The sequence below is a fragment of the Acipenser ruthenus genome, chromosome 6 (genome assembly GCF_902713425.1).
Source record: "Acipenser ruthenus chromosome 6, fAciRut3.2 maternal haplotype, whole genome shotgun sequence".
NCBI classification, from domain to species: domain Eukaryota; kingdom Metazoa; phylum Chordata; class Actinopteri; order Acipenseriformes; family Acipenseridae; genus Acipenser; species Acipenser ruthenus.
Window position 1 is genome coordinate 73,940,787 of NC_081194.1, and position 15,806 is coordinate 73,956,592.

A 15,806-nucleotide genomic window follows, 5' to 3' on the forward strand; every position below is an offset into this window, starting at 1 on the left:
AAACATGGTGGGCAAGGCTGAGTGAGACAAACTCACCTTTTTTGGCTTGGTTCTGTAAACACAGTTGGCAAGGCTGACTAATACTGTGCCAGTCTAGGGATGATTCACACAGCTCACAATACAGATCTAGGCTGGAATGTTCTATATTTTGCTGACACTAAAAATGAACAAATTTATTACACATCACTACGTGTAGCTTAACAAGTAATGACACTGGGTGGGAAATGTTTTTTTTATATATATAAAAAACATACATACAGTGCCTTGCAAAAGTATTCAGACCCCTGACCAATTCTCTCATATTACTGAATTACAAATGGTACATTGAAATTTCGTTCTGTTTGATATTTTATTTTAAAACACTGAAATTCAAAATCAATTATTGTAAGGTGACATTGGTTTTATGTTGGGAAATATTTTTAAGAAAAATAAAAAACTGAAATATCTTGCTTGCATAAGTATTCAACCCCCACACATTAATATTTGGTAGAGCCACCTTTCACTGCAATAACAGCTTTAAGTCTTTTGGGGTAAGTATGGATCAGCTTTGCACACAATGTCAGAGTGATTTTGGCCCATTCTTCTTGGCAGATTTGCTCCAGGTTGTTCAGGTTGGTTGGACGACGCTTGTGGACTCCAATTTTCAAATAGTGCCACAGATTCTCAATAGGATTGAGATCAGGACTTTGACTGGGCCACTGTAGGACATTCACCTTTTTGTTCTTGAGCCACTCCAATGTTGCTTTGGCCTTGTGCTTGGGATCATTGTCCTGCTGAAAGGTGAATTTCCTCCCAAGCTTCAGTTTTTTAGCGGACTGAAGCAGGTTCTCTTGCAGTATTTCCCTGTATTTTGTTCCATCCATTCTTCCTTCAATTTTAACAAGATGCCCAGTCCCTGCTGATGAGAAGCATCCCCACAGCATGATGCTGCCACCACCATACTTCACTGTAGGGATGGTGTGTCTTGAGGCATGGGCAGTGTTAGGCTTGCGCCACACATAGCGCTTTGAGTTTTGGCCAAAAAGCTCTATCTTGGTCTCACCTGACCACAAAACCTTTTCCCACATTGCAGCTGGGTCACTCTCATGCTTTCTGGCAAACTCCAAACGTGCTTTCAGATGGTACTTTTTGAGTAACGCCTTCTTTCTTGCCACCCTCCCATACAGGCCAGTGTTATGCAGAGCTCTTGATATGGTTGACTGGTGCACCATTACTCCACTCCCAGCCACTGAACTCTATAGCTCCTTCAAAGTGATTGTTGGCCTCTCTGTGGCTTCTCACAAGTCTCCTTCTTGTTTGAGCGCTTAGTTTTGAGGGGTAGCCTTTTCTTGGCAGTGCCTGGGTGGTGTGATGCAGCTTCCACTTCCTGATTATTGATCCAACTGTGCTCACTGGGATATCCAAACACTTGGATATTATTTTGTACCCTTTCCCTAATCTATGCATTTGTATTACTTTTTCTCTAACATCTGTAGAATGCTCTTTGGTCTTCATTTTCCTTCAGATTCACAGCCTGACCAATGATCCTTCAACAGTGGGGTTTTTATCCAGAAAATGTGACAGCAACTTTAATGGTTCACAGGTGGAGGCCAATGGTAAGGTAATTGCGTCCTCGTCGGGGCAATTTCTTTCATCCGTGTAAACTGGGAGCTTCCACAGCGCAGGGGCTGAATACTTATGCAAGCAAGATATTTCAGTTTTTTATTTTTCTTAAAAATATTTCCCAACATAAAACCAATGTCACCTTACAATAATTGATTTTGAGTTTCAGTGTTTTAAAATAAAATATCAAACGGAACGAAATTTCAATGTACCATTTGTAATTCAGTAATATGAGAGAATTGGTCAGGGGTTGAATACTTTTGCAAGGCACTGTGTATATATATATATATATATATATATATATATATATATATATATAATTTATTTTATTGTATTTATTATTTTTTGGACTGCATCACTAGGCTGATGGGATGGTACACCTCTAAAAGTTAAAGACAAGGCACATAAATATATACATCTTCATTTAAAATTTGATATGTACAGTTCAAGTAATTATTTTGGTTCCTAATGAATTGTCAACTCATAAATTGTCATTATTTAAATTGTACATTTTTAAATATACAGTTCATTTTATAATGTTGTACATGTTAATATCTTTACAAAATATTAAATAAAAATTAAAATCATAGAGGAGAAATAAGTACCCGATCCAGTATATTTTTGATCAGTTTCATTAATGTGGAGTATTTCTTTTACTTCTTTACACCTGCACTTGCTGATTTGAAGTCCCTGCAGGCTAGGCGAGTCAAAAGACATGTGGCATAGCCCTGGAACATTAAACCCCAATGCGAAGCTTAGCTTAGAGCTACAATACATTTTAGAAGAACAGGTGACAAAAGGTCCACAATACATAACTCAATTTTACATTTCGATACTAAACAAGACATTTAATGTACTGTCCTAAAGGAGAGGGCATACTTCTCTGAATATTTTTGTACGGTGGATATATATATAGAGAGAGAGAGATTATGGAGATATATTTTAAAACCAGTTACATTGTTATAATAATCTGCATTTAAAGTGTAGTATACTGAACTGAACTTTATTGCAGATACAAAAAAAAAATAGTGGCTTATTATATTCAACAACCACACAACAGATGGTTCAATACAGGTGAATGGAAGACGGGCCTGTCTTGGCTTTGTCCAAATGTATTATGCGGCCATTGCAGTTAAACTTATCTGCTGCATGCCTATTCAACATGTATGCTAAACATGCTGACGCAGTTGCAATAAGGATTAGTTACAGCATTTGTTAAAAGCTTTGACAAACAGGTTAAATCAGTTGATATTCTTCTACACTCTTTGGTTTATTAAGCACTGAGATCCTGAATCTCTTCTCAAAAATCGACTTGTGACCTTACACTGGATCATGACCTTATACCTTGGCCTCGTTATCTATTTTTGGTCTATCAGATTCAGATCTATCTTGAAGTAGACATAGGAGTAGTAATCCTGGTTCCCAACACTCAATCCAGGGATATCCACGACAGCCTGGAGAACAGAAACAGCTGCGTTTTAAAAGAAGTACAAGTGTAGCTTAAATAAATAAATCAATCAATTTGGATCAATTACACTGTGGCCCTGACTTGAATATTAAATTACCCACTTAGTTAAGAGATTCCACTTGTCATATATTAATTATAATTTCAACTAACATAAAAAACTTGGAAATGTTATCTTGCTTAACAGAAGCAGCGCATAACTGATTTTTCATAGGAGAATCCAAAACCTTTGACAAGAAAACACCTACAGGTCACAATGAGACACCCGTCTCCCTTGTAGTTATTGCTCAATTGCATATACTATGGTATATGCTACTTTCACACCCAATTTAGATTTACATTTTATATTTTTAATACACAAACATAGCCACATTGCAACCGGAAGCTGGTTAGACGTGTAACCATGTCATATTTTAAGTATTTATGCTTAAAACAAGGCACCACTGTCGAGTCTTTAGAGGAAAATAAACACATACGTCCGCCACGCTTGCTGCTGCAACACCATCTAAGTGTTTGTAGAGTGCGTTCAGGACGTCCCGCAGGCGTTTCATGCTCTTCTTGTTGGGCTGCAGCAGCAGCGCTTGAAAGTTTACAGGAAGGCCGTATCTAAGAAACAGTTGTTTTATATTTAATTACATATACTGTACACTGTAAAATGTATAAGATAAGTATTTATGTCTGTATATTTGTAACATTTCACAGTTTTGAATACAACATATCATATACGGTCAATTCTCATTAAGACGATCTCGGATTAAACGAATTTCCTGATGAATTTTCTACATGGTCCCGGCCAAATTTAACAGACGCTTTTAGTAAATTACTTATAATACAAACTCACTTAACACAAATCTCCTGTTTATGCTAATTATTTTGGGGAGAAAGATTTTAATAAAACAAATTGCCTTAGTTTGAACAGCTGAGTGTAAAGGATATTGGCAAATGTATAAACCTGCATCCAGAATAGTCTCTGTACTGATCCTATGATGCATATTGAGTTGCCATAGGGCAACACATGCATTATCCTTGCAGACAAAAGTGGAGGTGTTGACAGCAGTGGATAATGCACTGCCATACAAGAAAAAGAAAGATGTTGCTGCAGATTTCAACATTCCCACGAACACTTTCTCAACCATTCTGAAAAACCAGGATACAATAATACAGGCCTCTGAACAGCAAAACTGTGGATGCAAGTTGCTTCTGTGGTTTTTAAATGCCTGTGATTAGAATGGGGCATGCAGATTTCAAGTTGCAACTTTTAAAAGTTCACTTACAAACGTATTTTCAATAAAGTGCACAGTGCTTTTAAATGTATAATACTTTTGTTCATTGTACTACAAATTAAATTTGATTTCAGTGTTACTGTAACTTCAATAATAAAATAAAATAAAAATAAAAAACTGATAGTGTGCATTTGGCCAAGACTGATAATAAGAATTACTGATAAGACGAAATGTTTTGTCCCTTGAAATTCATATTAATGAGAGTTGACTGGATATAATGTACCATATCTGAAGGTATATAGAGGTGTATGTCACCCTTAAATGTATACATATATCTAGAGAACACTTACCCAAGCATGCTAAAATTGGAAAAGAACATTTTTTTAGCACAAACTCAGGAGGGATATGGAGGTACCTACATGCAGTGGATGTAGGTCACAGTGATCTATCTATTCATGTTACTGGGCTCTTTCGTTTGCTCAGTGAGGCAGGGGATGAATGTCACTGACATGCTTGTTTTGTAATTACTGGTGAGTGACGTATGTAACTGACATACTAGTTCGTCAAACCTACATTCACTTACCTCAGTACTGATTCCACAAAAACTCTCAAGGCCTTTACATGGATCCAAGCAATGAATGCTTCACTGAAGTTCACCTTCAGCCATCGCAGAAGAGGACCCTAAAATTGTAAAAAATGACAATCAGACAATAAGTTAATTTAAATGTAACAAGTGTTTGAAGCTTTTTATACATGTTACACCTGTTTATTCTGGTAACAACATTCTCCAAGACACAGCACTTTCTCTAAGGTTTAATAGGAAACAGTGCTGTACTACTGCATTTGTGTTTTTGTGAACACAAAGTACAGCATTATGCATTACATCACCCACTATTTAAATACACAAAACTCACCACTATGCAGGGACTCTTGTTTAGAAACAGCTTGCAAAATGCCTCGGATTAAAACAACTGGAGTTATCCCCTGCTCAAATAATTCAATTAAACACTATCAAAATGTGCATGTGAATGAGGATTAACAAGAGACGGCACCATGGGGGTGGTTGATGAAAACTACAAGTTGGCTCCAAAGGACCTTAGCTGCCAGCCAGCATCCACCACAAGGAGTTTTTATAAAGCCCCCACTCCCATTAACAAAAACAAGCCACTACAATTAGACAAGGGAATAAAAAAGAGCAGCTAATCAATTAAACAAAATCCCTTGGATGCTAAATGCATCTCTGTGTCCTGTTGCAATAAAAGTAATTATAATTAATTTCATTCATTTAACAACAGAGCGCTGGTTTTATACCTTTTTTCTGACAATAAAGCTGCATTTGCCATTGTGAAACCCTGAGAATTAGAAAAGCATGGGGACAACTTACATACTGCTGCTTCTTGTCCGCAGCCAGCCGTGTCATTTCCTCTTTCTCAGACTGCAGCTCCTTCTCATTGAAGTTAAATTCACGCACCACGAACCTTCACACAAACAAGCAAATCTGATGTTAGCACCAGGTCTTGGTCTTTAAGGTATGTCAGTATGTGTCAAAATGATAACACACTAAAATAAATCCAAGTACTGTACACTGCCCTGCCGAGCAAATGGGAGGCTGGAGAAGATCTAAGGAGCACCTGCTGTCAAAACCAGCCCCTGACCGCTTCTGATCAATAGCCAGCACTTTTCTCTTTTCCAGGTAGAGAAGATAGGATTCACTGCAGGGAGAACCGCGTCTGTCACAGCATTCAGACACTGTTGCCACTAATCCTGGGCCTGTGCAAATCACCCGCTTTCAATCCAGTCTTCGATGGCTGCCACCTTGACCCCATCATACCTGATATTAAGCAATCTATGAAATACTGACCTTGTTTTCCCAAATATTGCTGTTAATGTAAAATGTTACGTCCCCTGGAGGTCATGTCTGGGCAGTAACGTTTACGGCAACAACGTAGGATGGGGATCGTATCTTGGAAGCTACTGTCATGACCATGTGCCCCCCAAATAAGCATCTTAACCACGCAAGAGACAGTTATAGTTTGAGCATTTAAAAAAAAACAAAAAAACAACATGGACTTGAACTTGACTTACTTGTTCTCTCTTGCTTTCGCTTTGAATTCATCAACCGCTTTCTTGAACAAAGTCACAGTGAAAAGTCCTCCTTCCGAATCCTCCATTATTTTTCTAGAGTACACAAGTTAATCAATTTCTTCCTGTGTTTCTTTCCAAAAAACAGCATTAAATACCACAGGTTTTACTATAGTTATCTGTAATCAGCTCATGTAAGGAGAGGCACTAAGGCACGTACTCTGCTCCTTATTATTCTGCAATAAGTTTAAGGTAACGTTTAATGTATACAATCTTGGGAGATGGTGTTAAACCAGAACAGGTTTGAGCTTGCAACTGAGCTCAGTGACACTGGACAGTGGAAACACAAGCACTGGATAGAACCTTAAAGGACCTTAAAGAGTAGGTAGCGGGGTTCTTTTCATTTTTAACATCCTGACAACTATTTACACTTATAGCTTTAACGTCTGTTCAAAGCTCTTTTCAAAATGGCCGCTCTAGTGCACTGCGAGTAGGATTATTGCCGACATTGTCAATCAGGTAACACAGCAATAACGATCCATGATGTGGTACGGAAAAGCCAGAGCACTTGCTTTTTTTTATTGATTTTCCTGCAGTGATTCAGAGGACAGATCTAAAACCCAGTGCACTAGAGTGGCCGTTTTAAAAAGAGCTGTGAAAGATACTTTAAAGTTATAAGTGTAAAACGTTGTCAGGAAGTTAACATTGAAAAGAAAAATTACAGGTACGTTTTTTAAACAGTTGGAGCAACGGACAGGGACATATAACGGTATATTTTTTGGAATCCCGCTACTAACTCTTTAAAGGTCCACTTAGGTTAAACTTATTAGAAAGTCAAGTAAATGCATTTTTTAGCTAGTGCCCAGTACACTCTGCACTATGTAGTACTTTCTTCTGAAAGAGGTATTATCAAGACAAGGGAGCATCTGTTTAGGATTGGTTTCAGGTAAGTCTGTTGACTTGAATTAATATTACATACTACTCAGTGACAGACAAGCAAAGCATTTGCTTACTTTGTTGACCGAGGTACCACTAAATCTGACAGAGATTCGTACGTTTTTTGCCACATGACGTAATTTGCCCTACAAAACAAAAACAAAATGATCAGTATTATATGACAACATATAACCCTCCAACAAAATAAACGTTACCAATGTAATTTAAAAGACTGTAAATCAAACAATCGTGACTTACTTTGGAACAACAACTAGAAGGGTGGTAAGATATTCTGAATCCAGCACAAAGTCATTCTTATTCACAATGTCTGTTAGTGTTCGAGTTAAAAGGTTCCCCCTACGAAAGTACAAGCAATGTATTGTTATGAAAACGTGCATTCATTTGTCACATGTAATTCATTTACAGAGCAGAAATGACATCCTGGGAATGGTGAAGGATGATTGAGTAAAGAGTAAACTAAGCACATACATAGCTTTTCTTTCCAGGCTCTGCAGATTGGCCTTGATGTTGCTGTATGCCACAGAACGGGCTTTCAAGTCTGTGTCAATCTGGGAGATTTGCTGCAACCAGAACATAAACATTTTTTTTTTAAATACCTTGTTTATTATAAAGAATATATTAATGTACAATCTTGTTTTTTTAGTTATTATTATTTTATTTATTTAACAGACACCTTTCTACAAGGCGACTTACAGAGACTAGGGTGTGTGAACTACGCATCAGCTGCAGAGTCACTTACAACCTACAGTGAGCTGGGATTTGAAGGCTGTGTGGTCCACTGGACCATACAGCCTCCTATGTATATATAAACAGTATATGTATATGTCCTAAGAATATGTTTTCCTATTCCACTAATAATAATAATAATAATAATAATAATAATAATAATAATAATAATAATAATAATACAAAAGTAGATTGTGGAGTTTAAAGTGTTGTTCTAATAACATTATCATTCTTGACTAATTGTAACAGTATACATTCAATTAAGCACTGGTTCCTGTAATGCAGATAAACAAACTTGCTTTCACAGGAATACAGCTTAATTGGATTGAACTTTGTACAATGACAGAGTACAACCCCCATGTGAAAAAAATACCAGCTGCTTCAGGATTCTCCTTCACCCCTGAAGAGAGCACAAATATGCAAAAATATAATTAAGTCAGAAATAAACTGTAAAATACCTTTAAAGATTTGAATAGGGTCTTACACTTTACTGCTTTATGATTCGCTAAATGTATTCAAACTCAATTGAATAAGAAAGTACTATATTAACTGTACCTTTGACATTACTTCTGAAAGGGTGTGCAGTGATTGCTGTATTGGGTATTTTGCCATATCCCACTGGAACCGAGTCAAGTAGGTGACCAGGTCAACTGAAACAGTATAAACATAGAAGGAGTGCGTTTTCATATGGTTTATACTGTGAACACTGTAAGGACATACTGTAGCAGGAGTACAAAATACACACATCAACACACAGAGCACTTCAAAATCAACACAACACCTGCATTTAAATTGTTTGCTGGAATTTTCTGAATTCAAATATTGTAAGCAGACTGCTGTGTAAATGGTAAAAAAGAATGCTGCCTGCTGAAGGAGAGAGAAAATTACTTTTAATATCTTTGAAGATTTTACCAAAGTTTTGCTTCCACCCTGCAGTAAGATTAATGCGCAAGGGGCAACTCTCAAACAGTCTCAACAAATGGTACTGTGTTAACAGAGTTTCAAACTGACCAGTGTCACATGTGTACTGTGTTAAGAGAGTTTCTAACTGACCAGTGACACAACATTTGTTTAATTCTTTGAAAAAAATAAATGCAACCACTAACTTTCTAATGTCTTTGGATTTACATATGTATTTATTTATTTAACTATGAAACAATAAACCATTAACCAACGGAATCTACAAAGCATGAACTAGTAATTTGCTTTAAAACTCTTGATGTGTCTGTTTGAGCTTTATCCCGTAAGTCACCCTACAGTATATCAGGTGTATTATGTTTTGCAGCATGTGATTTGCATATTGACATCGTGTTGTTGTTGCTTGCTTACATTCAGCAATTTAAGTAAATACATGTTTTTTCTTCTGAAAAACAAAAACAAACTTCAAACACATACATTTGAAATGACAGGCAAATATTTTGGCTAATGCCTTCAACACCCATGCAAATTGTAACTAAACACCAGGTTAGCCTGTTTAATGGAAATTTGGCATACACTAATAGAATGGGGTTGGTAAAGTTGGCGGTTCTGAATCTTAGGCTGTATTTATGAAATATATGACACCAAGTTTTAAAGCACACTGCCATTTAAGTGCCTTGTTTCATGTGCTGCTCTTTCAACCTAATAATTATGTAATTAGCAAAACATCTCCACATAACCCTAACCCTAACCCTCAATTTAAATTACAATATAACCCCAACCCTAAACCTGTACATTTATTATATACTACGTTTCTTTGGTACTACTTTTTATTATTATTGAGTGTTTTAAATGTATGGTTGGATCATAAAAAGTCGTATTAGGTGTTTATTAGCTGATGTGATTACAAACTAACTGAAAGCTGCTTTCTTAGTTCTTTCTTGCTTTTGATTCTGAGGATAAAGCTGGAGCTTTAGACCCAGTAAAGCAGTTACTTGATCAGGCTCTGTGGAAAAGGCTTGGGGATTAAATGCAAGGTAGGTTGATGAAAGATTAAGAGTGTCTCCCAGGGAAGGCTTGTAAACAGAATGCTTCGGTCAAATGATGTTATCCTAGTCGTGTGGGTATCGTGACCAAGCTACGAGGCTGACAAATATAGAATCCATCGTAACCTGATCACTGTACCCTCAAGACCAGATTGAAATCCTTAACAACAACAAAAAAACAACAGCATCAAACCAAACAACTTCAACATTTCAGAGGACATGCTTAAATAAATACACCACAGCAACGTCAAGTACCCAATAGAGCCTGAAAATACGTTTTCTTAGTTGTCTTTGCTGTCTGTGTTGTCTTCTCACCTGCAGAGGAACAGTCACATCGCCATTGCGTTGGCAACTCGTGTGTAAAACAGCAGGTAACGTTACTGCAGTGCAGCATATAAACATGTGAGCACTATTGCATAGTTCATTTTTCACTGTTCGGGTTTAACCTTAACAACAAGACACTTATTAGATGTGGAATTCCTCCCCTTCATCAGTGTCAGTACGATTTCCACTGCTCCCTCAGCATTATGCTGTTGACCTGTTTTCTTTCTAATACATCTTTACACTAAAAATACAGCAATATGACGTATCCATAAGTTGACTTAAGATCTGACTTAAGCTTGTCTGGAGAATCCTAAGTGCCTGGACTGAGCAGCCTTTTCCACTTCATTCAAATCATGTGACAGTATCACCTTTCAAGTGACCCTGCCCCAGTATATATATATACACACAGAGAGACAATAGGTGGGGCTAGCTAAGGTCATACATGCAACTATCATGTATTATGCACTTTCCACTGTATTTAATGTATTATGCTTTTTTTTTTTACTGTATTGCATGTATTATGCTTTTCTCTGTATTTAAAGTATTATGGATTTCTTATTGTTACTGCATCTTGTAAAGCTCTTTGTGATGGTGGTCCACTATGAAAGGTGCTATATAAAATAAAGATGTAGAGAAAAATTATAAAAGAAACAATATATATAGCTCAGTGTTGGGGCAATGGAAATCAGAACCATATAGAATGAAAATAACATTTGAAGCGAACCGCTTTTTTCAAGCACACAGCGTATTGGGGGGCTCATTATAAGCAGACCAACAGAGAGGTGTTATCGTTCATATAAAACCCTTTCACTGCATCACCCCTTACCTCCATTGGCTAACAGGTTTTCCTGAACTTTGTCTTCGGAATCCTCCATCATATCAGACATGGAGTGTGCAATTTTCTTTAGAACACTGGAGAAAAGCAAAAGGGAATGTTTTTCAACCCTGTGCTGCTGGTGAACTCACCTTTAAAACACTGGTCAAGATAAATACAAAATAAAAATCATAATAGTATTAATAAAATAAAAAAAATGATGATAACATTTTTTGAAAAGCAAAATTAATACTAACATTTACTGAACAGTAAATGCTATGAGTGAGGCAGATGTATCACCCTAGAATTTTAGGATTGAGACATAATTTTAAAAAAAAAATCTATATGAACATAATTTATTTAACATCATTTAATCAAAGAAACTATAAAATTATATCACAAAAGTCACAATAGTAGTACATACTACGTACATGTTAGATTTTGAAATGTCACATTGTTCAATTTTTGTCAGTTTTCCTTAAATATATGTCAAACTACAAAGCAGTGGTATGCAATTCAGTATGTTAACATAACATTATTCAGCAGGTTTCATTTGACTTTATGAAGCAAAATTAGACATAATTCTATAGGGTGATGCACAACTTTTGGCCACAGCTGTACAGGTCAATGCCATGTCTAATATGTACCTTGTAGGAGCATTTTCATATAGACCCGACGCCTTTACTTTGAACTGACAATGTGCTCTGCAACAGATACTGTTCATTAGAAGGTTTACTCCTGAGATTAGAACCCTACTGGCAACCAGATTCCACTCCATTACAATTAGGAAACTGACACCTTGGCTGTCTGACTTCTGCAGAGCTATATAGTCTCAAGTACTCTCCGGCAAGTGAATTTAGATCTTACATGGAAAAACGTCCTACAATCCCATGGCATAAATAAGTAATTAAAGGGTGTTGAAACCATAAACCCATGTCATCCCTTTTGACTGCACAGCCCCAGTATGGGGTAGAGGCGTTGATAGGTTTACACTAACATTTACTTTCCTGTCGGGCACATGTTAGCTCAGTTGGCATATTTTTACTTTCAGGCTTCTTAGGCTATTTCCCCTGAAGTGTGAAACAGAAAACCCTGATATTGTTTTTTTCAACTCAAAATACATGTGCTTCTTTCAAAACTGCACATAAGAGATTTCAAACAGAAGTTCCATTATTTCATTAGCTGTACACCCTTTTAAAAAACAATATCTATATAAAAAATGTGTAGCTCTTTATTTATGTTTGTTTGGTCACTTTCCAGAATGATTTACAGGACGTTCCTAAAGAAGGTCTAATTAATCTTGTTTTACGTCATTAACTTATTTTTTTTACAGACACTGCACTAACATAGCACCCTTTGGGAATAACATTGTCATATTTTCTAATTTTCTTTTAAAATTCTGACAGTTATTAGAAAAATAAAAAAGAAAGAAAGAACAAAACTTGCTATTTACAGCAAATTATAAGATCTTTAACATAATTTCATTTATTTTACTTTGTTATACATTTAGGGTTTGTTGTAAAATGTTTTTAATACATTTTTCTTGACAAAAGTATAAATTCATTCCATTCATATGAAAAGCTTTAGTCCAGAGAATGTCCTTCAGCTGCTAAATTTCATTCTCAAGGACATTTCAAAGATGACTGAGCTGTAAGTCATGGTGTGATTCAATGAACTTACAAAACACACCTTTGTCTATGAATGAGGAGGCAATATTATAGTACTTTTAAACTGGTGCTGCTGGTGGATTACATAATACACACTGTGATCCTATGCAAATATTAAATGTAATTAATTCAGTACATACAGCGAGTGGTCAGGTTGCTGTAGATCATGAATTGACAAATAGTATTATATATTCATATTATTCAAGTCAATATAACTGTTAAGTGTTTGCAATCCCTTATATAAGTCTACAGATATGAATATAAACCTATAACTTAAGATATGTAGAAATGTAGAATATCTACATAAATCCTATATGAATCTATAGCTATTCATAGAAATATACACTATACATATAAAAAGGTATGCATCAAATTTGAACAACAAACACTAGAGTGGGCAAGATCATGTGCTACATTTGCCTTCAGGCATGGAACAAAACTGGATTGATCGAGATTTTGTTTTAGTCAATACCAAAAGTCTCAATACCAAAAGTCTTGTTGATCACTAGCTAGATACTAAAACACAGAGAAACAATGAAAATGTCACGGTACCCTTGATTACACTAAATACAAAGCAGAAGAATTGAGTGTGTGTAGGCTGAACACAGCAGAGCAGCTCCTGCACACACAGGTCACAACCCTGGTGCTTGAGTCAGGCTGGAACAAGTACACACTGTATATATTCAAAACAATGAGGCACTGTCCATTTGTGTTCAGTAAATAAAGGCTGTTTTTACCTCTCAGCAAAGGTATCCAGTTTCCCCAGCTCATCTGAGAGGCTTACCAGAGCATCTAACGTGCCTACCTATAGGAAACCAATAACATTGGTTTAATACACTGACCCTGTTAAACAAAATGTGTGAAATGAAATACCTGGACAGATACCTTACTCAGTAAGAGCTAAGTCATCAAATAAAACCATAGTTGTAAGAAATTAGTTTTATCAAGATACGTTTTTTAAAGGTGGTCCACTTATACAAAAAGCGTTTCCATTTAAACATTATAGGCCTTCAGGCAAAGGGAAAGGTATGTTTCCAGAGAGGAATTAAACAATTTTAATTGTATAAAAGTAGCCAGAAACAGCCAACGCTAGGAAAACATTTGAACTTAGGTGGCTTTTAAAAAGTTAAGTTGATCCAAAGAGCTTATTGCTAGTTTTATACCATCATTATTTTATCTTAAACTTGCTTCAAGGCAGCCTATTGCAGAGATGCCAAATACAGTACAAGACAAAATACTAGCTTCTTACATGGTTAATGGCAACAATAACAAAATCAACAAAAACAACTGCAGTTGTTTCAATTGTAACACAGCACTTTTTTTTACCTTAAGATCAGGAATTGTGAATTTGAAATTACTGGACAGGTTGGCTTTAGTGGTGACAGTGTTCATTCTCTCCCACTGCTGTTGGTTTGATTTGTCACCAGGTGCAGAAATTAGCCAGAATTCTGCCATTTCTTTCTTTGTGGACACTTATCCTTTTTGGTAGGTTTCCTCGCCTCTAAAAAGATAAAGCACAGTAATAGTAATACAGTGACAATGTTACACACAACCCCTCGTGTCTCTCTCCAAAGAGGAGGAGAATGGGAAGTTGAGTTCATTCTAGTGTGACTTTGAGTCCGCATCCAGTCATGTATACAAATAATTGTTTCCTACAACGGTGGGTGCTACTGATAATCTTTTCACAGTTGTTCTGTTCCACATCAGCGCTATAATTAAACAGTTAAGCAACCTCCAGAAATCTGAATTTTACTTCGCTACAAGAAGGTATATGAACCTTTTCTGCTATTTAAAGATTAAAAAGACATCACGATTCTGCTTTGTAAAATTAAAAATGTACTGCACAACTAGACGACTAGATGGTGATGTCATGGAACATAACATTATTGCATTCGTTTATGATAAAGTAATGAGGGAAACAGTATACTGGCTTACCTTAGTCAGCAGAGATAAAAGCATTTTTTCACACTATTTATTTATTTATTTATTTATTTATTGCTAATTTTCTCATGAGCACAGTAGTTTCTATACTAATAACAATTGCTTAATGTTCCATATGCTGTCGAATAAGATCAGAAATAATGCAAAAATAAAATGACAAAAAAAAAACCACACAGAAATGCTCTTACCTCAAATTTTATTTTTCGTTTGGCATTGCTCAGTTTAAAACAATTATATCCCACATACGGTTAAAAACCTAGTTTTATAACTCTACTGTAAGTACCAGCGTCTGACCCTATTCAGTGCATCTACAGAAGTCTTACTGATATACATGCCTCTTGCCTCCAACGCTACCATGCCCACAATGAGGCAGGTGAGGAAAACACAGCCGTTTGTAGAGTGGGTGACCATTATTACATCATCCAACTACAGGTAAGGTTATTTGCATAGTATGGAGATGGTTTCTTGTTCGTGCCACGTGCTTGCAGTGAAACTGCTGTGAGTGCCTTTCCTCAACCGAACATACAGTCAAACGTACAAAAGGAAAATGAAAATGTAAATGTTAAATGCATGGGTTCAAAGAAACTGCTTTTTGTTTTCTATAGTTGTAAATGGTTTAATTTCTCAATGTCAGCTATTCAGAATTTTAGCACACACTTTTTTTTTGTTATATTAAACCAATGCAGATATAGTAATTTTTGCATTTAGCACTGTCCTTACCAACAGTTAGTTAAAAATGAAAAAAACCTAAGATATTATTGTTTGAAGGTATTATTTTCTGTCTCAGTTTGATACTGTAAATCATACTTCGTTTCAACTGGCAAGTTGACGACGTCCCTACAGTGTCATTCAAATGCATTAATTAAAGTCAAATCGGGTGCATGATCAGTGAATCATTAATTCAGTTTTTCCCAAATAATTGGCACATTTTCTGTTGGAATTTGCTAATGCTGGACAGAACTATCCAATCTGTCACAGAGCGTTCTGTGAGGTCACAGAGGGGATGAATGTCATCGGCTGTTTAACAGTTCCAACCCTGGT

At 36.2% G+C, this 15,806-nt stretch overlaps 1 protein-coding gene across 1 annotated transcript; it reads right to left on the reverse strand.

The window, feature by feature from the left end:
* Positions 1–2,007: 2,007 nt before the first annotated feature.
* Positions 2,008–15,143, reverse strand: LOC117410836 (V-type proton ATPase subunit C 1-A-like). The gene is made up of 13 exons (XM_034017697.3): positions 14,954–15,143; positions 14,151–14,325; positions 13,562–13,629; positions 11,170–11,255; positions 8,611–8,705; positions 7,798–7,889; positions 7,567–7,665; positions 7,386–7,454; positions 6,376–6,468; positions 5,675–5,768; positions 4,874–4,971; positions 3,544–3,673; positions 2,008–3,056 (listed from the first exon to the last, which is right to left on the reverse strand). Exons 2-13 carry the CDS (start codon positions 14,277–14,279, stop codon positions 2,961–2,963), a joined length of 1,149 nt encoding a protein of 382 aa, XP_033873588.1. The 5' UTR covers positions 14,280–14,325; positions 14,954–15,143; the 3' UTR covers positions 2,008–2,960.
* Positions 15,144–15,806: the final 663 nt, after the last annotated feature.